Here is a 26049-nt window from a genome sequence, read left to right as displayed (position 1 = left end):
ACCCCCTAAGCTCTCGCGGAACCTGGGGCTGCCTGCCATCCAGGAGGGCTGGCCTCAACAATTGCCTGAAGCCTACCACCGCAGGGGCTGTCCCTGCACAGGCCTGCTTGCCCTTTGGAGGGGCTACACTTCCACAGAGCAGCACCAAACACCACCAGCCCCCTAGAAAAGGCCTGCAGCCCAGAAAAGCTAGAACAAGCCTAGCCAGGCCGTGAATAGATCGGCCTAATTCTCCGACGGTTTTTCTGAGACGGGCTCCCCCAGGGAGGAGCCTCTTGGGTCTCCAAGGGCCTTGCTACCCGCCCAAGACCCCAGGGGGTGCTAAGACCTAGTGGACCAGCTGCATAGGACTGCCAGCTCCAGGCAGGAACCCCTGCAGCCCAGAAAAACTGCAACAAGCCTGGCCGAGCTGGGAAAAGATCTCAGATGGTCTTTCTGAGTCGGGCTGCCCTGGGGAGGAGCCTCTTGAGTCTCCAAGGGCCCTGCTACCCGCCCAAGACCCCAAGGGGTGCTGAGACCTAGTGGACCAGCTGCATAGGACTGCCAGCTCCAGGCAGGACCCCCTGCAGCCCAGAAAAGCTGCAACAAGCCTGGCCGAAACGGGAAAAGATCTCAGACGGTCTTTCTGAATCGGGCTGCCCTGGGGAGGAGCCTCTTGAGTCTCCAAGGGCCCTGCTACCCGCCCAAGCCCCCAGGGAATGCTGAGACCTAGTGGACCAGCTGCATAGGACTGCCAGCTCCAGGCAGGAACCCCTGCAGCCCAGAAAAGCTGCAACAAGCCTGGCCGAATCGGGAAAAGATCTCAGACGGTTTTTCTGAGTCGGGCTGCCCTGGGGAGGAGCCTCTTGAGTCTCCAAGGGCCCTGCTACCCGCCCAAGACCCCAAGGGGTGCTGAGACCTAGTGGACCAGCTGCATAGGACTGCCAGCTCCAGGCAGGACCCCCTGCAGCCCAGAAAAGCTGCAACAAGCCTGGCCGAATCGGGAAAAGATCTCAGACGGTCTTTCTGAATCGGGCTGCCCTGGGGAGGAGCCTCTTGAGTCTCCAAGGGCCCTGCTACCCGCCCAAGACCCCAGGGGGTGCTGAGAACCAAGTGAAATCTGCTACCATCGTGGGGTGGACCTCCCAGTCCTGTATGCCCTCAGGAAGTCCTCCTTTGCTTCAAAGAAACACTGTTAGTCCCATCAACACTCCAGAAAAGCCACACTGCCTCAAAAAAGATTGACCAACAACGCCAGCTCTCAGAAAACATTCCACGGCAGTGACAAGGCAAACACTACCCGATAACGGAGAGTACAACTCCCTCAGGAGAAAGAAGACAACAAGCAAGATGAAGAAGCTGAGAAACCACTCCCAGTCAAACCAACAGGAGAACTCACCTAAAACAGTCAACAATGAAACAGATCTCTGCAGTCTGACAGACCTGGAGTTCAAAAGAGAAATAGTGAAAATACTGAAGGAATTAAGAGAAGATATGAACAGTAATGCAGATACCCTCAGAAAGGAGCTAGAAAATATAAGGAGGAGCCAAGAAAAACTAGAACATTCATTTGCAGAGATGCAAACTGAACTAGGGGCAGTAAAAACCAGAATGAATAATGCAGAAGAACGAATCAGTGATATGGAAGATAGAATAATGGAAATCACTCAATCTGGTCAACAGACAGAAAACCAAATCAAAAAACTGGAAAGCAATATAAGAGACCTATGGGATAATATAAAACGGGCCAATCTACGCATAATAGGAATTCCAGAAGGAGTAGAAAAAGATAAAGGAATGGAAAATATATTTGAAGAAATTATCGCTGGAAACTTCCCAAATCTAAAGGATACTGGATTCAAGATACAAGAAGCACAGAGGGCCCCAAACAAACTGAACCCAAACAGACCCACACCAAGACACATCATAATAAAAATGGCGAAAGTTAGTGATAAAGAGAGGATCCTAAAGGCAGCAAGAGAAAAACAGAATGTTACCTACAAGGGAACCCCCATAAGAATATCAGCTGATTTCTCTACAGAAACACTACAGGCCAGGAGGGAATGGCAAGAGATATTTAAAGTGCTAAAAGGAAAAAATATGCAACCTAGAATACTTTATCCAGCAAGAATATCATTTAAAATAGAAGGGGAAATAAAAATTTTTCCCAACAAACAAAAACTTAAAGAATACAGCAACACAAAACCCAGGTTAAAGGAAATATTGAAAGGGCTTCTCTAAACCAAAAAGAAAGGAAGGAAAGGGAAGAAAAAAGAAAAGAAAAAAAAAAAAAAGAAGAAGAAGAAGAAGAGGAAGAACTAGGACTGAGGAAACTGCAATAAGAGAGCAGTCACTCAAATAAGCCAGCATACAGATTTAATCATGAACATGCTTCAAACAAAATAAAATTAAAAAGAAAAAAATAAAAGAGTCATCAAAACCATAAAATGTGGGCAAGGGATGTTAGGAGGTAAATAATCCTTTTTGTTTGTATGTGTCTCTCTTCTTAATTTTAATATAATAATGAAGTGTTTGAACTTACAGGACCATCAGGCTAAAACACACAATTATGGGAAGGGGTTAGCATACTTAAAAAACAGGGCAACCACAAGCCAAAACCAAATATTGCATTTGCAAAAAATGAAAAAAAAAATACACTCAAGCAGATAATAACAGGAGACCATCCAACCAAAAAAAAAAAAAAAAGAAGAATGGAGAACCATAGAATCAACTGGAACACGAGGATCAAATGGCAATAAATAATCATCTATCAATTATCACCTTAAATGTCAATGGACTGAATGCCCCAATCAAAAGACACAGAATGGCTGAGTGGATAAAAAGGCAAAAACCTTCAATATGCTGCCTACAAGAAACTCACCTTAGGACAAAAGATACATATAGATTGAAAGTGAAAGGCTGGGGAAAAGTATTTCATGCCAATAGACATGACAGAAAAGCAGGAGTCGCAACGCTCATATCAGACAAAATAGACTTTAAAACAAAAGACATAAAGAAAGACAAAGAAGGACACTATTTAATGATTAAGGGATCCATCCAAGGAGAGGATGTTACTATCATCAACATATATGCCCCAAACATAGGAGCACCCAGATACATACAACAAATATTAACAGACATAAAGGGAGATATTGATGAGAATACAATCATAGTAGGAGACCTAAATACCCCCCTCACATCAATGGACAGATCCTCTAGACAGAAAACCAATAAAGCAATGGAGATCCTAAAGGAAACAATAGAAAAGTTAGACTTAATTGATATCTTCAGGACACTACATCCAAAAAAATCAGAATACACATTCTTCTCAAATGCTCATGGAACATTCTCAAGAATCGACCACATATTGGGACATAAAGTGAATCTCAATAAATTTAGGAGCATAGAAATTATCTCAAGTATTTTCTCTGACCACAATGCCATGAAATTAGAAATCAACCACAGGAAAAGCAAAGAGAAAAAACCTACTCCATGGAGACTGAACAACATGCTACTAAAAAACCAATGGGTCAATGAGGAAATCAAGAAGGAAATTAAAAACTACCTTGAAACAAATGATAATGAAGACACAACCTCTCAAAATCTATGGGATGCTGCGAAAACAGTGCTCAGAGGGAAATTTATAGCAATACAGGCCTTTCTCAAAAAAGAAGAAAGATCCCAAATTGACAACTTAACCCTCCACCTGAATGAATTAGAAAAAGAAGAACAAAAAAGTCCTAAAGTCAGCAGAAGGAAGGAAATTATAAAGATCAAAGAAGAAATCAATAAAATAGAGACTCAAAAAACAATAGAGAAAATTAATAAAACCAAGAGCTGGTTCATTGAAAAGGTGAACAAAATTGATAAACCCCTGGCCAGACTCACTAAAAAGAGGAGAGAAAGAACCCAAATCACCAAAATTATAAATGAAAAAGGAGAAATCACAACAGATACAGCAGAAATACAAAAAACCATAAGAGAATACTATGAACAACTATATGGCAATAAGTTTGACAATCTGGAAGAAATGGACAATTTTCTAGAATCTTACAGCCTGCCAAAACTGAATCAAGCAGAAACAGATCAACTGAACAGACCGATCACTAGAAATGAAATTGAAGAGGTCATAAAATCACTCCCTACAAATAAAAGTCCAGGACCAGATGGCTTCACAGGTGAATTTTATCAAACATATAAAGAGGAATTGGTGCCCATCCTCCTTAAACTCTTTCAAAAGGTTGAAGAAGAAGGAATACTCCCAAAGACATTCTATGAGGCCACCATCACCCTCATTCCAAAACCAGGCAGAGATACCACCAAAAAAGAAAACTATCGCCCAATATCTCTGATGAATATAGATGCAAAAATTCTCAACAAAATCTTAGCCAACCGAATCCAACAACATATCAAAAAAATTATACACCATGACCAGGTTGGGTTCATCCCAGGTTCACAAGGATGGTTCAACATATGCAAATCAATCAGCATCATACACCACATTAACAAAAAAAAAGTCAAAAATCATATGATCATCTCAATAGACGCAGAAAAAGCATTTGACAAAGTTCAACATCCATTCATGATCAAGACCCTCGCCAAAGTGGGTATAGAGGGAACATTCCTGAATATAATCAAAGCCATTTATGATAAACCCACAGCAAATATAATCCTCAATGGGGAAAAACTGAAAGCCGTCGCACTCAAATCTGGAACAAGACAGGGATGCCCACTCTCACCACTGCTCTTCAACATCGTTTTGGAAGTCTTAGCCACAGCAATTAGACAAACAAAAGAAATCAAAGGCATCCATATAGGAAGAGAAGAGATCAAACTGTCACTGTATGCAGATGACATGATTCTATACCTAGAAAACCCTAAGGACTCAACCCCAAAACTCCTTGAACTGATTAATAAATTCAGCAAAGTGGCAGGATATAAGATTAACATTTAGAAGTCAGTTGCATTTCTGTATACCAGCAATGAAACATTAGAAAAGGAATACAAAAATACGATACCTTTTAAAATTGTACCTCACAAAATCAAATACCTCGGAATACACCTGACCAAAGAGGTAAAGGACCTATATGCCGAGAACTATAAAACCTTAATCAAAGAAATCAAAGAAGATGTAAAGAAATGGAAAGATATTCCATGTTCCTGGATTGGAAAAATCAATATTGTGAAAATGGCCATCCTACCCAAAGCAATCTACAGATTCAATGCAATCCCTATCAAATTACCCATGACATTTTTCACAGAACTAGAACAAACAATCCAAACATTTATATGGAACCACAAAAGACCCAGAATCGCCAAAGCAATCCTGAGAAACAAAAACCAAGCAGGAGGCATCACTCTCCCAGACTTCAAGAAATACTACAAAGCCAGAGTCATCAAAACAGTGTGGTACTGGTATCAAAACAGACAGACAGACCAATGGAACAGAATAGAGAACCCGGAAATTAACCCTGACACCTATGGTCAATTAATCTTTGACAAGGGAGGCAAGAACATAAAATGGGAAAAAGAAAGTCTATTCAGCAAGCATTGCTGGGAAACCTGGACAGCTGCATGCAAAGCAATGAAACTAGAACACACCCTCACACCATGCACAAAAATAAACTCCAAATGGCTGAAAGACTTAAATATACGACAGGACACCATCAAACTCCTAGAAGAAAACATAGGCAAAACACTCTCTGACATCAACATCATGAAAATTTTCTCAGGTCAGTCTCCCAAAGCAATAGAAACTAGAGCAAAAATAAACCCATGGGACCTCATCAAACTGAAAAGCTTTTGCACAGCAAAGGAAACCCAAAAGAAAACAAAAAGACAACTTACAGAATGGGAGAAAATAGTTTCAAATGATGCAACCGACAAGGGCTTAATCTATAGAATATATAAGCAACTTATACAACTCAACAGCAAAAAAACCAATCAATCAATGGAAAAATGGGCAAAAGACCTGAATAGACATTTCTCCAAAGAAGATACACAGATGGCCAACAAACACATGATAAAATGCTCAACATCGCTGATTATAAGAGAAATGCAAATCAAAACTACCATGAGATACCACCTCACACCAGTCAGAATGGCCATCATTAATAAATCCACAAATAACAAGTGCTGGAGGGGCTGTGGAGAAAAGGGAACCCTCCTGCACTGCTGGTGGGAATGTCAACTGGTACAGCCACTATGGAGAACAGTTTGGAGATACCTTAGAAATCTATACATAGAACTTCCATATGACCCTGCCATCCCACTCTTGGGCATCTATCCCGACAAAGCTCTACTTAAAAGAGACACATGCACCCGCATGTTCATTGCAGCCCTATTCACAATAGCCAGGACATGGAAACAACCCAAATGTCCATCGACAGAGGATTGGATTCGGAAGAGGTGGTATATATACACAATGGAATACTACTCAGCCATAAAAAAGAATGACATAATGCCATTTGCAGCAACATGGATGGAACTAGAGAATCTCATCCTGAGTGAAATGAGCCAGAAAGACAAAGACAAATACCATATGATATCACTTATAACTGGAATCTAATATCCAGCACAAATGAACATCTCCTCAGAAAAGAAAATCATGGACTTGGAGAAGAGACTTGTGGCTGCCTGATGGGTGGGGGAGGGAGTGGGAGGGATCGGGAGCTTGGGTTTATCAGACACAACCTAGAATAGATTTACAAGGAGATCCTGCTGAATAGCATTGAGAACTATGTCTAGATACTCATGTTGCAACAGAAGAAAGGGTGGGGGAAAAACTGTAATTGTAATGTATACATGTAAGGATAACCTGACCCCCTTGCTGTACAGTGGGAAAATAAAATAAAAATAAAAATTAAAAAAAAAAAAAGAATCTAATGTCATCTTGATCTCTCCATTATAATGTTCCTCATTAAGTTTCGCCTGCTGGTTTCAGGGTCATTACTTAAATGATATATTGATGTTCATTTTTTAAAATCAACAAATAGTTGAACTTCTGCTTTATGCCAGTGCTAGACATGGCATACAGTAGATACTCAATAAACCTGTCCCCTTCTGTAGTCTATCCAATAAGGTGTCCATCCCATTGGTAGACTCTAAGGGCTAGCTTTCTATGACCCCCTGAGGATGTTCGGTAACACCCACAGACATGTCTGTACGACAAATCACTTTAGCAGGATTTATCTACCAGGCCCACCCCACTTCAGCTTTCTGTAGTCCTTGGAACTAAACATAAGAGCAGAACTCCACCACATGGTACAAGGTCCCTTCAATACCTAATAGCAAAATATTTCCTATAGACAACTATGGTTCTTTAGTGGAATTTCTGAAGGTCAGTATTGTTTATCAGCACGGACAGTACTCATTGAGGAGTTCCTTTGCATAGTCCTTTTATTCCAGTTGGTAAAGAACCTTAAAGATCACCTAACCCAACCCTCTTATTTTATAGATTAATAATTTGGCATCCAAGTTTACCCAGGTAGGAGAGAAAATAGGACAGAACCCAGCTCTCTTCTCTCTGTGCTTTTTCGTATATTTTTCTGCCCTTTGCTTTTTCAAATATTCATATATTTAACTAATGTTATGACAACATTGTGCCTTGTACCTGTGTTTCAAATCATTTTCTCCCTAAACATTGCTCTATGAGTTTAGATCATTGACTATATAAATATACAAATATGTGGGGGGGTTGTTTTTATTTTCTCTTTTCTATTTCAGATGCAGCAGTTCCTAGGAAAACCCATTGTGAAAGAATCTTTATTTAGACCTTTACTCACTGTTCCTCAAATTCCTGCTATTTGTTCTGGAGTCATCTCCACAACTGGCCAACCTAGACATCCCCTGGTACAGAGCCCTTTTTGGTGGAATAGACATCAACAAGTTTTTTGTCACTATGATGGACTTCCAAAATGAATGTCTTCTCTTTGTTCATTTACTTGATAAATAATGATGAAGGTGATGGGGGTGATGACCAAATGGTTTCATGTGAGGCACTGAGTTAAGCATATTACATATTTAATTCTTTCCTTAAGTGATAATACCTTAGTTTTTGGATACAGAGATAAATATCTTAGAGAACTCTTATAGTTTTGCTTCTATACCAGGCCACAAAGCAGGTTAGATTGATAATTTTAACAGATAATTTAATTTAGCATGATTGATGGGTAGGTTGAAAAACAAAGAAGCCAAGTCACAACAAGCCAAATTACACCACAAAGCTAAAGAAAAATTTTATCTACACACATATGTGTGTATAGTAGAGAACAATGTTTATCTATTTTGTACCTGTATATTGCTAACAGGCTCCCTTTGATATATATAGTCAAATGGACTCACTTATTTGTATGGAGCCTGGCTTTATGTAAAGTATCTAGGCTTTAACAAGTTAGTACCATGTCTTTTAATTACCGTGATATCACAGGGCTGCTTATGTGGTTTGTTCCTGAACCATTCTATAAGGAACTATAAAATTTTATTGAAAATATTAAAGTACCTTAACTTTCTATAAGATTACTTTCTAATTCCTCTGAAGAAGCTTGACACTGAGGCAAACCTAGATTTCTGGGAATATTCTACTTTTTCTCTAACTTACCAGGCTTTGTATGAATAATTTCAATGGCTGTTAGTAGTTAATTTTTTATAAGTAATAATCTTATATTTGAAAATAATCCCTAGTCTTAGGTACAAGATGCCATGTTTATAATTATTCTAGTAATCAGATAAGCAAATATTAATTAGAATCTTAATGGTTCTAAGAAAGAACTATCATAAAATGTGGGGAAAACTTTGATGGTTTCATGGCTCAAAGGTGTCACTACAATTTCCATACCACCTTTGTAACATTCATGAGACACTGGGCAGACATTCTAGTAGTATTCTCATCTTTATTTAGTTGTTTGAAAATTAAACTTTATTATTTTTCTAATTTTAAAAGTAGTGTGCTAATCATAAAGCAATACAGAAATACACAAAATATATACAATATATAATATACCAGGTAGAATGCAAAATTACCCTGCTGTTGAATCCTAGAAACTAATCAGTTTATAGATTATTTTATATCTTACAGACTTTTCTGTGCATACACATTTTTAAAATGTTTTAATATAAAATGAGTTCTACCATAAATGCTATGCCATAGACTCTTTTTTGTTTTTAATGAGATGTATTTTGTGGAATCTCTGATGCTCAGATTTGTTTTTAAAGACTTGAGTAGACATGCTATAATTATTTATTCCCCTATTAACAAACTTTAGGAAAAAAGGGAGGATTTCCTGGTGGCTCAGTGGGTTAAGGATCCCCCATTGTCACTGCTGTGGTACAGGTTTGATCTGTGGCCAGGAAACTTTCTCATGCTGTAGATATAACCCCCTCCCACCCCCCCAAAAAACTAGGTTGCTTTCAGAAATGCACATCCTGTATGTATTTCTGTATATGTTTACAGTTACTGAGACTAGCAATGTGCCATTTTTAAAATAAAGGTAATATAAACAATTAGAAATATTTTTGTGCCGATTAAAATTCTAAAAAAGGAACATTTATATAATATTCCTCTTTATTTTACCCGTTTTCTGAGGTATGGAAATGTCGTGTTGGCATGAAACTTTACATCCTAATAACTGATATTGATGGGTTGTAATTTTGTGCTCCTTACAGATGGCTGGCATAGCCTGGACGGTGCCAGCATCAGTGGGAGAAGCTATGTCTCCCAGTGCAGGTCTGGGAAGTGATCTTCCCATAATTAATTGGGAGAAGATTACAGACAGGCTGAAGACTGCCTTTCCACAACAGACCAGGTAACTTAGTCTTTTTTAGTGCTGAGTACAGATCATACACTATAGTTTCCATAACGTTTTTATGCCTATACCTCTCTCACACACATACACACAAGTACCTATAATTTCTTACCATTGCCTTGGTAAGGAAAATTAAATTTATTAAGAAAGGATAGTGTTCCATATAAATGCTAAACCTCTTCACTAAAGTTATTAGTTGTAAGGTATGAGAGAATAAACTTTTAAATTTAGGTTTGCTCATTTATTGAAAGTACAACTAGCTGTAAACCTATTCAATTTTAATGCTACCGGCTGCAATAATTATCTTAATAAACTATTTCTAAAGTGAATTTCAAGTTAATTGTATGCCATAGAAGCCCAAACATCATCAGGTTTTACTTTCCTATTTCCTTAATTTTATTGAGGGTCCTTATAGTTTCTTTGTTAGGGAACATAGTTAAATGCAAGAAATCATTATTTTACTGTTCTTTTCACAGTTCTGACTTTAGCAGAAAGATGTTTAATTCTACTGCTCCAGGAATGAAGTGTCTTTTCTTTTTATTCTTGTATCAAATGAAATAATTCTAGTTTTTACCAGTATGTTCATTTAAAGACCAGTGCTTTTATTTAATATATACTGTTATGTTTCAGGATTAGATTATGGTTTTATAAATATAATGGTGAATAGAAAATAAAACTAAAATTGTAATATAGTTGTTCTAAATATACATATATAAAATAAACAGTAAAAAATCAAAAGTAGTTTTATAAGGCTGCTGACATGATACTTCATTTGAGAAAGAAAAATTCTTTATCATCCTATCCTATCCTACCAAAAATGTGTAGAGTCAGTAGGACATGGGAATTGAAAAGAAACATATAGATTAAGATATTCCTAGATTTTTTATCACATAATTTGTCTTTTAATCTTTGCTTTCCTGTTCTGTTAAATCTTTGTTTTCTGTTTCTGAGTTTTATAAAATAAAACCATTAAAAATAATAGAGGGGCCAATAGTAACATAGTTAAAAAGAAATACTTTAATCCTGTGTAAGAGAAGGGGATACTTTAATCCTAAGTAAGAGAAGGGAATACTTTAATCCTTAGTAAGAGAGCATTGAGACGTATGTTATAAAGAGCTCAGTACAAAATTAATTTTCCTACAGTGAGCTTTTAGAAATAGTTAAAACATATTTTTGGAAAGAAAATAAATAGAAATATTTAGAACTTATGAACACATTAAGTATCATTATTAATGAGCACATTAAGAGTTTTCATTTTAGTTTAAGATAAATGGAGATGGACTTGTGATCACTTTTTTAGACCAGAGATCTAAAGGGTCACATCTGTATGCTATACAGCAATCCTATGATAGGATTTTATATCTCCTTTGGAAAGCACATCCTCAAAGGCAGTAGGAAAATCAGCACTGCTCTTTCCTTGTTCTCTTCCAGAAAGGAGCTTACAGATTTCTTACGGAAATTGAAGAATACTCATGGGAAGTCCTTATCTGGACTGACATTTGATGAAATTGTTTGCAAGATTTCCCAATTTATTGACCCCAAGAGATCTCAGGTAAAACAAACAAACCAACCCTATATCTTTTAGCCCTTATCTTTAGTAGTAAACTCCGTCAGTTATCTCCATGACATGATCAGGAAATCAATCTATAATCATATTCAATCATCTATTAATAATAAACAGTTCAACTTAATAAATGGCATGGGACACACCACCTGATCGTTCTAGAATAAAACTTGAAATTTACTCTAGGTTATTTTGAATGATTCTAAAAGGGTACATTTTTTCTAATTTTATGCAAAGACTTGTTTTAATTAAAAGAGAACCTGGAGTTGTTTTTACTTGGCTCTTAGTATTTGGGTTATATTGCCAACATTTATTTCACAATTTCTTAAGAACCTGAGTGACCTTTGCTCTTTTGCTAATTCTCACTATACCCTGGTTCTATGGTATTCTATTAGCTCTTTTTGTTTTAGTACAATTCTTAAAAAAAACAAACAAACAAACAAACAAAAAAAAACGTATTCTTCTTTTCAGAGTCAAGGAAAATCAGTGCCAAATGGAAACAGTGTTTCACCCAGCCACCATACTCCACCCCAGGCTAATGCTGTCCAGCCCTCAAAACCAGCCCGGAAGCCCCTCAGTTCACAAGGTCCTGTCAAATTAGAAGGAGCCAATAATTTGGTGAGACTGAGACTGTTGATTCTAAATACATTTAAATTTAAGAGAGAGAAATGAGCTGAATTTATTACCCTGTATTTTCTCTAGGATGATGATAAGGAAGAAGAAGAGGAGCCTTGTGTGATTTGTCATGAGAATCTCTCTCCAGACAACCTCTCGGTTTTGCCTTGTGCACACAAATTCCACTCTCAGGTAAACTTATCTTTTTTAATATTTTACCATTAATCATCTAAGTGAAATTCATACTGCAGTCCTTGAAGTGATATTCATGTATCATCCACTGCTGTATCATGAATTCTACTGGATAAAAGCTGGGCTTTTGGGTACCACACAGAAGTGTTTGTATGTTTCCACATACTTGGCCATGGATTGCACTGTGCTTTCTCAGATCTCAGTACACCTAGCAGGAGAAAGGGACAACAATGAGATTTATTGGGACAGAGTATAGCTGTTCTTTTGAGCAGAACTGGAAGGAATGGTGAGTGACATGGCCGTTGGCAGTTTAGCAACAGTGCCACTTCACCCTGAGTTGCTATAAATAGTGTCCTTTGTCCATGCCTAATGATGGCCAATGGCCACTGTAAGACTTAACTTTAACAGTCTACCCAGGCTCCTGTATGTGCTTTTGAGGATGCAGAAGCTTGAGTTTTGATGTTAGAAAAATGTGAGGCTGGCATATCTTTTGTTAATTCTTGACATTTATATAGATTAACTCCTGGTGTTGCTGCTGTGCAAATGATACTGATATACAACTTATGAGCCAGATCTTCTGTTGCAGAGATGTAATTTGACACAGGAAAAATTAATCTTACAAAAGAAAGGTTTCTCAAGGAAGTGAACAATAGCCAGCTTATTCAAGCGTTATCTATAAAACATAATTTCAGACATGTGATACCTGGTATGGAATTATATTTTGCATTTACCCTGATAAGAAGAGATGTACACAGAATGTCTAATCCCAAAAGATCTCCAGGATAGATACTTAGCCATCTGATTTTTCCATCTGAAATTTTAAAAGTTCTAAAGACCCATTTAGAAAATAAATGTTTCACAAAACTTATTTTATTCTTTGCCATTGCTCATTGAATAGAAAGCAGGTAATTCAGGTTACTCTTTAGGGTTAGAGTTAGGGCCTCATATATACTGCCCATTCCTAATCCTCTCCCATCTGACCTGGCACTCCATTATTCATTCAAGTAAAAATGATTTGTTTTAGGAGAGTCAGTATTCAGGCAAATGACTTAATAGATAAGTTCATAACCAAAGAGTTCTACTGAAGAAATAGCAATCTGAAAAGAAATAGCAATCTTAAAAGTGCATCCATTATCTAGGGATTTTAACTTCAAAATACCATAATCACTTGATAACAAGGTATTAGCGACATTTGTATGTTTAGGTATGACTTTTTCTAGATTATAAATGAGAATAATATATAATAAACCAGAGAAAAGGTATAATAGGTTTCCTCAACCTCCTTATTAGGAAAAACTGCTAGTCTTCCTGAAAGTTGGGGATGGGGAAAGACTCTTGATAGAATAAACTGGCTGAAAGGTATTTTGCTGTTACCAACCATATTGCTCAGCAAACCACAGAGTGCCATGATTGCAGCAGTTACTGTAATAATCCACCAAGCAAAGCTCCAAGATACACCAGAAACATTTTGGCTGGCAGCCCTTTTATATAGAGTCACAGCTGCCTCTGCTAGGCTACACCTGAGGGACTCACATGCATCTTTTTGCTTCTTAGTGCATTAGACCTTGGCTGATGCAACAGGGGACATGCCCAACCTGCAGACTTCATGTTTTGCTACCAGAAGAATTTCCTGGTCACCCCAGGCGGCACTTGCCCAAGATATGATACAAAGGGGTGACTATCCAAAGGAAGTTCAATTTTCAGACTCTGAAATTTAGTTTTGCTTTTTATTTGAGTGTTCAATTTTCAGACTCTGAAATTTAGTTTTGCTTTTTATTCAAGTGGATAGTGTAAATGGTGTGAAGCAGTATGCTCTTCCATATTGTGCAAAATAAGCTAGCTAATCTCATCAAAGCTGCAGCCAAAGAGGAGAGGACAGGTCTTCAGGATTATGGACCAAACTGAAAGAGTTCAAAGAAGATGGAGTTTTAAAAGTTACATTACATTTGCTTTTACCTTATTAGGTATTTTCTTTCAACATAAACATGATTATTGTTGGCATGTATCTTAGGATGTCTTATCTTTTCCTGATTGCACTCATTCTTTGTCTCAAATATATTACATTTTAATTTCCTAAAATAAATGTAAACAAGTGGAAAAACTCCACATATTTTAGTATTCTTTTTAACTTTTAAAATTGCTTATAAACTATATTTTATTTATCTACACCTCATGTTTTATCTCTATCTTCCCAATCCTTTTCTGTACTCTAAAATATGTACCCATGAATAGATTATAAACTACATGAAGGTGGGTTCCAAGCAGTAGTGTGTTGGAGCTGGAGTATAAGAGCTTGGGAGAGGTGATTCTTAGTTTCAGGAATTTTTTGAGCCAGTTATTCAACTTGTTGGTAGCTTGAAATCTGCCACAGTGGGAGTATTTTATACCACAGGAATTGGCAAATGCTATAAGGAAGGGCTTTCCTTCCTCTCAAGAGCTGGTTACTAAACATTTACCAGCACGCCTCTGGGACCATGTCTGATGATTCTTACTGTTCTCAATGTCTTGTACAGTAGGTGTAGCATAAATATTCCCCAGAATTATAAATCAGGAAGCAGTAAGAAAAGAAGTTAGGGTGCAAATTAAGTCACTTGCTCAGATAAATAACACGTTCATTTGTAAACATGCCCTTTGGACCGTAATCATTTATACTTTGGAGGAATTTTTTTCCTGCCTTAAAAGTTTCTAATTTCACTTTCTCAGGCTGGAGGCTGGAGGGTAGATTTGTATGTAGTTGCTTCTTTAGAGTTTACACCTACTGAGCTAAGTTGCATATCTAAAGCTTGTAATCAAGAACTTTCATTCTAGAAGTCAAAAACCTATTTTGAAATTAGTATTGTATAAATGCTGTAAGTGTTGTACATGTCTCTACCTACAAAATTAAAATCATTCAGTTATCTTGTAAGAGAATTGCTACTTAGTTCATATTATTTTCCATAAATTAATGAAATTCATACTGTGAATAAGTGTTTCCTGACTGAACAATTATTTTACCTGTATTGCAGTGTAAATGTATCTTAAAGTTATTTTAAATCTCTACTTAAAATTACTATTTCTTTAACTGTATGCTAAATGTTTTCTTCTCTGAGAAAGACTGGAAAATGTGAAGGAAGATACACCAAAATAAAGGCAGTCATTTAGACATGTAAAATGTCAAGAATGTCTTAGAATTGCACAATTCAGAACTTACAGGCCTTTTAATAATTATCTTGTCTAACACTTCAAGGTCATGATCATATAGCAAATTATCTTGTAAAATAAATGTTTCTTATTGTATATTTACAACCGCAATTTCATTTTCATGTGGGAAAGAATAAATGTTTCTTAAATGAATACCTATTTTATCTGTGTATATCACTTTAACTGTATCCTAAAGCTACTTGACATCTCTGTTTTAAACATCTATGTTTAAAATTGTGCTTAAACTTTTTCTTCTATTATAAGAAAGGACAGGATTTAACCAAGAAGAAGGCAGTCTTCTAGACTTGTAAAACACCAAGGAGATGTCTTAGAATCCTAAAATGTCAGAGTTTATAGGGTTCTTAATGATCCTCTGGTATATTGCCTCATTTTACAGGAACATCTTGTCCTGAGGTCATGTGGCTAAATAGTAGCTGAGCCAGTTTTAATGCTTGAGGACCCTGACACTCAGTCACATGCTTCCAACACAAACTCAGGCTGCAAGATTGTATTGGTGCTGAACTGCCATTTTTGGTTCCAAGGATGGGGCCAGAAGACTTAATAGGATAGCTGATATATAGTGAGCATGATCTTGAAAGTCATATCCAATTCTGCAGATGCTGAAGGTAATGGGATTTCTTTTTGAGGTACAATTTAGAAATAAAGAAAACTGTAGTGATCATTCTTCTATAAACAATGATCACTGTCATGCCTGTGGCTGCTGTAGGACCCAGTATACCATCCTACTCAGAAATCCAGTGATAGTAATAATATTTACCTCAAAGATAGTCTGTAAGCATCCAATAATTTGACTGCAGCTACTGTCAGAGAATGTATCTTGTAATGTTTTCCTTCATGTTTACATGTATTATATACACTGATCATCTGTATAATATTTTTCAGCTTTCACTGGACACCATCAAGTGTGTTTATTACCTCATTTGATCCACTAATAACTTTAAAGTAGATGCTATCCTTTTTATTTTACATATGATGAAACTGAGGCTCAAATAAGTGGAAAATAATTTTGTCTGAGGTCATAGCTATGAAATGGCATTATGAGATTTGAATGCAGATCTTTCTGTCCCCTAGCTAGTGTTCTCTTTCAGTACTTCATAGCTGCATCCCCATTTTGGATTGACTTTATACACACAAGAAAATAGTTTTTACTTCCTTTTCAATGATATTCTTCAAAATAATAATTCACAGATGGTAAATCTACTGATTGTTTTGGACATGGAATTAAGTATATATATATACATATATATATGTATATATATATAATAGTGATACAACATTTTAAGAAAAAAAAATATATACATATTATATAATATATATAATATATATATTATATATATATAATAGTGATACAACATTTTAAGAAAAGTTTGATCTTCCCCTCAGATGTCTTGGTTTGCTTGGGATGGTCCTGGTTAATGCCTATCATCTTGATATATTATTAGTAGTGTTCCCTTTTATTCTCAATAGTTTCCCAGAATGGATGATGAATTATGTCTTACAGTTAATATTTTTTACTACATTCAAAATTAGCAAAACTCCTTGGCATATATAAAATGCTCCTGGAGACCCAGGATCAAGATTGTGAAGGAGTAGGATGTGGAACTCACCTTCTCCCACAGACACATTAAAAAATTTTTTAAAACTATATGTAGAACAATTTGCATACAACATCTACTGAATGCTGGCAGAAGACCTCAAACTTCCAAAGAGGGCAGGAAAACCTCCAAATAACTGGGTTGAACAAAAGTAAAAAAGAGAGAGAGAAGAGGAAAAAAAAAAAAAAAAGGAATCAGGATGGGATCAGCACTCCTGAGAGGGAGCTGTGAAAGAGGAAAGGAAAGGACTCCACATGCTAGGAGGCCACCTAACTGGCAGGGAGATCATCCAGGATTGAGAGGGGAGTCTCAGAGCCTCAGAAAAAAGTGCAACAGCTGACCTGAGGAGGGCAAAGCAGAGAGTGAGCTGCATATGTGATCAGTACCACTGCCCAGCGCACCACAGCCTAAAAGACACGGATGGTGACTGGGTGCTGAAGCTCAAGCTTCAGAAGTCAGTCCTGGGGAGAGGTCTATGTTTGGTTGTGTGGAAACAGCCTGAGAGGGCTAGAGAGTGGACCACCATAGCTTAAGGAGTGTGGGAGGAGGTGTGGGACTACTAGAGAGAAATGAGGTGTCATTGTTCCAGGGGAGGGGAGGCAGGACCACCACAGAAAATTCTTTCTCTGTGCACAGGTGGACTCTCAGGCAGCAGGGCACCTCCTGTGCAAGCTATGGGGGCAGATGCAAACTGCCGCCAACCATCTAAGACTCCAGAGGTGGGTGGAGCCCGCCATCACTAAAGGTCCCATGGCCAGGCACTGCCTGCCACCCCAGTCACTCTAGAGGTTGCTGCAATGGAGGGCCCTGCAACTAAATGTTGCCCATTGCCTCCATCTCCGTGGGAACATACATACCCCACCACAGCTGCTGCCAAGGGCCCTGGGCACCGCCTCCACCTCCCTGGTGGACACTATCACTGCCTAGGGCCCTTCAACCAGGTGCAGTCTGCCACCACCACCTTCCCATGGATTGCCACCACTGCCAAGGGCCAAGTGACTAGGTTCTGCCTGCAGGCATCACCCACTGCCCACACCTGCCTGGAAGCACACACAGGCCATGTACCTTCCCACCACCTGTGAAAGGGATAACACCCTGTACACACTGAGGAAAGACATAGCAAGCATTCAAACCAAAAGCGGTCTTCACACCAAAAAAAATAATAATTCCACACAAACTATGCAGGGATGCTCCTGCATATAAATAGTCCTTCAAAACCATATTAGATAATTGTTTTCCCTAAACTCACAGAGTAGGAAAATATAAGCAAAATGAGGATGCACAGGAACCATTCCCAATTAAAACAACAGGATAATTACCCTGAATGAAAAAACAATGAAACAGACCTCTGCAGTCTAAGGGACAGCAAGTTCAAAAAGGAGGTAATGAAAATAAGGAATTAAGAATGGCTATCGGAGGCGGACAAGATGGCGGAAGAGTAGGGGGACACGCTCACCCTCTCCCACAAATACAACAAAAAAAGCACATCTAAAGAACAAATAACTCGCACAGAACAGCAACCAATCACTGGCAGAAGAACCTAAACTCCAATAACGGCAAGAAGTTCGTGACATTACTGGGCAGAATGGGAGAAAAGAGGAGAGTGAGAGAAGGTGAATCCGAGCGGGATGGGTGCTCCCAAAAGGGGAACTGAGGAGGAGAAAGGGATCCCGCACCCTGGAAAGTCACCTACTCGGGGGAAAGATCAAACGAACTGGAGGAATCTCCAGATGCAGAGAAGAGTGTAGCAGTAAGTTGGAGTACTGAAAAGCCGATCAAGAACTGAACAGACCATCTGAACTACGGGCACAGTCACCAAAAATTAAGATGCCTGGGTGGGGGCTGGGCACCAAGTCCTCCGCTCCAGAGGTTAGTCCCCGGGAAAGGGCTGGGGGTGGGGGGCAGAGCGGAGACTGCTTGGGAGGTCTAGAAACCGGTCTGTCAAGTTTGACGGGGCAGAGACTGCCTGGGAGACTAGAAAACAAAGCTGTCGCAGAGGAAGGGAGCAATACTCTAGGGGCGGGGAAGTGGAAAGCCACATCAGAGGGAACCTGGGAGAAGAGCCTGGTCTGCGCCCATGCTGGGGAGGGGAGAGAAGAAGGGGTGGGTCCCCAGAGAATACCCCCCATGCTACAGCAAGCTTACAGGTCCTCTAGCTAGCAGAAAGCTGTGCTTCCCAGTGCATCCCCTCCCCCCATCCCCGCCACCCCCTACGCTCTCACTGTAGCTGGGGCTGCCTGCCATCCGGGAGGGCTGGCCCCAACAATTGCCTGAAGCCTACCACCACAGGGGCTGTCCCTGTATAGACCTGCTTGCCCTTTGAAGGAGCTACACCTCTGCAGAGCAGCACCAAACACCACCAGCCCCCGAGAAAAGGCCTGCAGCCCAGAAAAGCTAGAACAAGCCTAGCCAGGCTGTGAAAAGATCAGCCTAATTCTCGGATGGTCTTTCTGAGTTGGGCTGCCCTGGGGAGGAGCCTCTTGGGCTTTCAGAGGCCCTGCTAGCCACCCAAGCCCCCAGGGGGTGCTGAGCTATAGCGGATCAGCTGCATAGGACTGCCAGCTCCAGGCAGGACCCCCTGCAGCCCAGAAAAGCTGCAACAAGCCTGGCCGGGCCGTGAAAAGATCTCAGATGGTCTTTCTGAGTTGGGCTGCCCTGGGGAGGAGCCTCTTGGGTATTCAGCGGCCCTGCTAGCCACACAAGCCCCCAGGGGGTGCTGAGCTATAGCGGATCAGCTGCATAGGACTGCCAGCTCCAGGCAGGACCCCCTGCAGCCCAGCAAAGCTACAACAAGCTTGGCCAGACTGTGAAAAGATTTGTCTACATTCTCAGGTTGCCCTTCTGAGTTGGGCTACCTTAGGGAAGAGCCTCTTAGGTTCTCAGTGACCCAGATAGCTTCTCCAGCCCCCATGGGGCGCTGCACTCCTGAGGAACAGCTGCCCAACACTGCCAACCTCCTGCAAGAACCCCACAGCCTAAAAACACCAGAGCAAGCTCTGCCTGACCGAGTGAAATCTGCTACCATCGTGGTGTGGACCTCCCAGTCCTGTATGCCCTCAGGAAGTCCTCCTTTGCTTCAAAGAGACCCTGTTAGCCCCATCAACACTCCAGAAAAGCCACACTGCCTCAAAAAAGACTGACCAACAACGCCAGCTCTCAGAAAACATTCCACGGCAGTGACAAGGCAAACACTGCCCGATCACGGAGAGTACAACTCCCCCAGGAGAAAGAAAACAACAAGCAAGATGAAGAAGCTGAGAAACCACTCCCAGTCAAACCAACAGGAGAACTCACCTAAAACAGTCAACAATGAAACAGATCTCTGCAGTCTGACAGACCTGGAGTTCAAAAAAGAAATAGTGAAAATACTGAAGGAATTAAGAGAAGATATGAACAGTAATGCAGATACCCTCAGAAAGGAGCTAGAAAATATAAGGAGGAGCCAAGAAAAACTAGAACATTCATTTGCAGAGATGCAAACTGAACTAGGGGCAGTAAAAACCAGAATGAATAATGCAGAAGAACGAATCAGTGATATGGAAGATAGAATAATGGAAATCACCCAATCAGGTCAGCAGACAGAAAACCAAATCAAAAAACTGGAAAGCAATATAAGAGACCTATGGGATAATATAAACCGGGCCAATCTACACATAATAGGAATTCCAGAAGGAGTAGAAAAAGATAAGGGAATGGAAAATATATTTGAAGAAATTATCACTGGAAACTTCCCAAATCTAAAGGATACTGGGTTCAAGATACAGGAAGCACAGAGGGCCCCAAACAAATTGAACCCAAATAGACCCACACCAAGACACATCATAATAAAAATGGCAAAAGTTAGTGATAAAGAGAGGATCCTAAAGGCAGCAAGAGAAAAGCAGAATGTTACCTACAAGGGAACCCGCATAAGGTTATCAGCTGATTTCTCTACAGAAACACTACAGGCCAGGAGGGAATGGCAAGAGATATTTAAAGTGCTAAAAGGAAAAAATATGCAACCTAGAATACTCTATCCAGCAAGAATATCATTTAAAATAGAAGGGGAAATAAAAATTTTTTCCATCAAACAAAAACTAAAAGAATACAGCAACACAAAACCCATGTTAAAAGAAATACTGAATAGACATTTCTCCAAAGAAGATATACAGATGGCCAACAAACACATGATAAAATGCTCAACATCGCTGATTATAAGAGAAATGCAAATCAAAACTACCACGAGATACCACCTCACACCAGTCAGAATGGCCATCACTAATAAATCCACAAATAACAAGTGTTGGAGGGGCTGTGGAGAAAAGGGAACCCTCCTGCACTGTTGGTGGGAATGTCAACTGGTACAGCCACTATGGAGAACAGTTTGGAGATACCTTAGAAATCTATACATAGAACTTCCATATGACACTGCAATCCCACTCTTGGGCATCTATCCGGACTAAACTCTACTTAAAAGAGACACATGCACCCGCATGTTCATTGCAGCCCTATTCACAATAGCCAGGACATGGAAACAACCCAAATGTCCATCGACAGAGGATTGGATTTGGAAGATGTGGTATATATACACAATGGAATACTCCTCAGCCATAAAAAAGAATGACATAATGCCATTTGCAGCAACATGGATGGAGCTAGAGAATCTCATCCTGAGTGAAATGAGCCAGAAAGACAAAGACAAATACCATATGATATCACTTATAACTGGAATCTAATATCCAGCACAAATGAACATCTCCTCAGAAAAGAAAATCATGGACTTGGAGAAGAGACTTGTGGCTGCCTGATGGGAGGGGGAGGGAGTGGGAGGGATCGGGAGCTTGGGTTTATCAGACACAACTTAGAATAGATTTACAAGGAGATCCTGCTGAATAGCATTGAGAACTTTGTCTAGATACTCATGTTGCAACAGAAGAAAGGGTGGGGGAAAAACTGTAATTGTAATGTATACATGTAAGGATAACCTGACCCCCTTGCTGTACAGTGGGAAAATTAAAAAAAAAAAAGAATACTATCAACAGTAATGCAGATTGCTTTCAAAAGGAACTAGAAACTATAAGGAGGAGCCATGAAAAATTAGAAAATTCATTTTCAGAGACACAAGCTGAGTTAAAGGCATTGAAGAACAGAGTGAATAATGCAGAGAAATGATAAGTGACTTGAAAGATAGAATAATGGAAATCACTGAATCAGTACAGCAGACAGAGCCAAATTTAAAAAAAGAAAAGCAATCTAAGAGATCTATAGTATACTATAAAGCATGACAATCTATGCATAATAGGAAGGAGAAGAAAGAGAAAAGGGGACTAAAAATGCATTTGAAGAAATGATGCTGAAAATTTTCCAAATTTAAAGGAGGAAACAGACATCCAGATACAAGAACAGAGAGTTCCAAACAAGATGAACCCAGAAACATCTACTCAAAATACATTATAATAAAAATGACAAAAGTTAAATATAACGAGAGTATTTTAGAGGCAGCAAGAGAAAAACAAAGCTTTAATTATATGGGAACCCCCATGAATTTTATCACCTGGTTTCTCTACAGAAACATTACAGGCCAATAGAGAGTGGCAAGATATATTCAAAGTTCTAAAAGGGAAAGTTTTGGAACCTAGAACACTCTACCCAGAAAGATTATCATTTCCATAGAAGGAGAAATGAAGAATTTCTCTGATGAACAAAAATTAAAAGAATACAGCAATACCAAACCCATTCTAAAAGAAATACTAAAAGTTCTCCTCTAAATAGGAAAGAATTAAGAAGATATAAGATAGAGGAAATTACAATTGGAAAGCATTCACTTAAATAAGCCAGTGTACAGATCTAAAAGAAAGAAAAAAAAAAACTATTTGTAAAAGTGATGCTAAACACAAGAAATAGCAAAAGGATAAACATGAATATGCAAGAAAGGACATCAAAAGCGTAAAATGTGGGAAAGGAAAGTAAGAAAATCTAGACTCTATTTCTTTAGAATGTGTTTGAGCCTATATAACTATCAGGCTAAAGCAAGCAGATATAGGAAGGGGTTAACATACTTGAAAAACAGGGCAACCACGAATCAAAACCAAAGAGTACATTGAAGAAACAATATATTCACAAAAACTAAGAACAGGACACAAGCATAAAATAAAAGGATAACATCCAACCAAAAAGAGAAAGGAGCAAAGAAGAAACAGAGTCAACTGGAAAACAAGATTTAAAACAGCAATAAATATATATTTATCAATAATTACCTTAAATGTCAATGGACCAAATGCTCTAATCAAAAGATAGAGTGGCAGATTGGATTAAAAAAACAAGAGCCTAGAGAACATGCTGCCTACAAGAGATTCACCTTAGGGCAAAGGACCCATATAAATTGAAAGTGAGGGGATGGAAAAAGATATTTCACGCAAATGGAAAAGACAGAAAAGCAGAAGTTGCAATGCTCATATCAGACAAAATAGACTTTAAGACAAGAGCCATAAAGATAAAGGACACTATTTAATGATAAAAGGATCAATTCAAGAAGAGGATATTACACTTGTCAATATATATGCCCCTAATATAGGAGCACCAAGTAAATAAAACAAATATTAACAGATATTAAAGGAGAAATTGATAGGAATACAAATAATACTAGAAGACTTTACCAGCCACTCACATCAATGGACAGATCTTCTAGACAGAATATCTAGAATAAGATAAGGATGTCCACAGCAATCAAACACAAGAAGAAGTAAAATGTATCCATACTGGAAGAGAAGAGATAAAATTGTCACTGTATGTAGATGACATGGTACTGTATATAGAAAACCCTGAGGATTCCACACAAAAACCTGAACTGATCAATGAATTCAGCAAAATAGCAAGATGCAACCATAACATTCAGAAATCAGTTGCATTTCTGTATACTAACGATGAAATATTAGAAAAGGAATATAAAAATACAATGCCTTTTAAAAATAACATCCCAAAAAATTAAATACCTAGAAATAAACCTGACCAAGGAGGTGAAAGACTTATATGCTGAGAACTATAAAACAGTAATCAAGGAAATTAAAGAGGATTGAAAGAAATGGAAAGATATTCCATGCTCCTGGATTAGAAGAATTAATATCGTTAAAATGGCCATACTACCCAAAGCAATCTACAGGTTCAGTGCAAACCCTATCAAATTAACCATGACATTTTCCACAAAACTAGAACAAGCAATCCAAAAACTTATATGGAACCATAAAAGACCCAGAATTGCCAAAGCAATCCTTATGGAGGGGGGGACCTCCAAGCATGAGGCGTAAGTCTCCCAGACCTCTGGCAATATTACAAAGCTACAGTAATCAAGACAGTACAGTACTGGTACAAAAACAGACATATAGACCAATAGAACAGAATAGAGAACCCAGAAATAAACCCAGACACCTGAGGTCAGTTAATCTTCAACAAAGGAGGCAAGAATATAAAATGGGGAAAAGTCTCTTCATCAAGTGATGCTGGGAAAACTGGACAGCTGCATGTAAATCAGTGAAACTGGGATACACCCTCACGCCATACACAAAAATAAATTTAGAGACTTAAACATAAGACAAGACACCATACAACTCCTAGAAGGGAACACAGGCAAAAGATTCTCTGACATCAACTGTACAAATAGTTTCTTGGGTCAGTCTCCCAAAGCAACCAATGAGAACTAATTAAACTTACAAGCTTTTGCACAGCAAAGGAAACCATAAAAAAAAAAAAAAATACAGCCTATCTAATGAGAGAAAATAGTTTCAAGTGATGCAGCCAACAAGGGCTTAACCTCCAAAATATACAAACTCATACAATGCAACAGCAAAACAAACAAAAAACCCAATTAAAAAATGGGTAGATGACCTAAATAGACATTTCTCCAAATAAGACATACAGATGTCCAATAGGCACATAAAAAAAATGCTCAACATCACTAATTATTAGAGAAATGCAAATCAAAACTACAATGAGGTACCACTTCACACCAGTCAGAATGGCCATCATTTAGTAATTCTACAAATAACAAATGCTGGAGGGGGTGTGGAGAAAAGAGAAACCTCCTGCACCATGGACGAAAACATAAATGGGTATAGCCACTATGGCAAACAGTATGGAAGTTCTTCATAAAACGAAATACAGAACTACCATTTGATCCAGCAATTCCACCTTTGGGCATATATCTGGACAAAACTTTCATTCAAACAATCCCATTTATCATTGCATCAAAAAGAATAAAATACCTAGGAATAAACCTACCTACAGTGGCAAAAGACCTGTACTCTAAAAACTATAAGACACTGATGAAAGAAATCAGAGATGACACAAACAGGTAGAAATACATACCATGCTCTTGGATTGGAAGAATCAATATTGTCAAAATGATTATGCCATCCAAGGCAATCTACAGATTCAATGCATTCCCTATCAAATTACCAAGGACATTCTCCACAGAACTACAACAAAATATTTTAAAACTTGTATGGAAACACCAAAGACTGGCAATAGCCAAAGCAATACTGAAAAAGAAAAACAGTACGGGAGGAAATCAGGCTTCCTGACTTCAGACTATACTACTAAGCCAATCAGTCATCAAAACTGTATAGAACTGACACAAAAACAAAAATATAGATCAGTGGAACAGGATAGAAAGCCCAAAAATAAACCCAAGCACCTATGCTCAACTAATCTATGACAAAGGAGGCAAGAACGAACAGTTGAGAAAAGACCATTTTCTTCAATAAGTGGAGCTCGGAAAACTGGACAGCTACATATAAAAGAATGAAATTAGAACATTCTCTAACACCACACAAAAATAAACTCAAAATGGATTAAAGACCTAAATGTAGGGCCAGGTACTATAAAACTCCTAGGGAAGACATAGGCAGAACACTCTTTGACATACATTGTAGCAATATCTTGTTTGACCCACCTCTTTAATAATGAATATGAAAACAAAAATAAACCAATAGGACCTAATGAGACGTAAAAGCTTTTGTACAGCAAAGGAAACCATAAAAACAAAAACCAAAAAACAAAAAGGCAACCCACAGAATGGGAGAAAAATCTCTGCAAACAATGTAACCAACAGGGGCTTCATCTACAA

The 26049-nt window shown here is 38.6% G+C and overlaps 1 protein-coding gene across 27 annotated transcripts in view; it reads left to right on the top strand.

Moving 5' to 3' along the window:
* DZIP3 (DAZ interacting zinc finger protein 3) overlaps positions 1 to 15486 on the top strand; it is a 137549-nt gene extending 122063 nt beyond the window's left edge. For 19 of the 27 annotated variants that reach the window (XM_084991420.1, XM_021070431.2, XM_021070429.2 and 16 more), the window contains 6 exons: positions 7705 to 7830; positions 9643 to 9782; positions 11214 to 11334; positions 11818 to 11964; positions 12049 to 12153; positions 13708 to 15486. In XM_084991420.1, the coding sequence (XP_084847546.1) occupies positions 7705 to 7830; positions 9643 to 9782; positions 11214 to 11334; positions 11818 to 11964; positions 12049 to 12153; positions 13708 to 13818 (750 nt within the window). In that variant the 3' untranslated portion in view covers positions 13819 to 15486. Of the gene's footprint in view, positions 1 to 7704; positions 7984 to 9642; positions 9783 to 11213; positions 11335 to 11817; positions 11965 to 12048; positions 12154 to 13707 lie in introns of all 27 variants that reach the window. The other 8 variants (XM_084991418.1, XM_084991422.1, XM_084991416.1 and 5 more) reach the window with 3 other exon arrangements.
* Positions 15487 to 26049: the final 10563 nt, after the last annotated feature.

Source organism: Sus scrofa, chromosome 13 (assembly GCF_054392235.1).
Source record: "Sus scrofa isolate SSC_HxYL_T2T_F1_AM1 chromosome 13, Sscrofa_HxYL_maternal_Yorkshire_Landrace_v2.0, whole genome shotgun sequence".
NCBI classification, from domain to species: domain Eukaryota; kingdom Metazoa; phylum Chordata; class Mammalia; order Artiodactyla; family Suidae; genus Sus; species Sus scrofa.
Note: the sequence above shows the minus strand (reverse complement) of the source record. Positions and strands in the feature narration are given on the sequence as shown.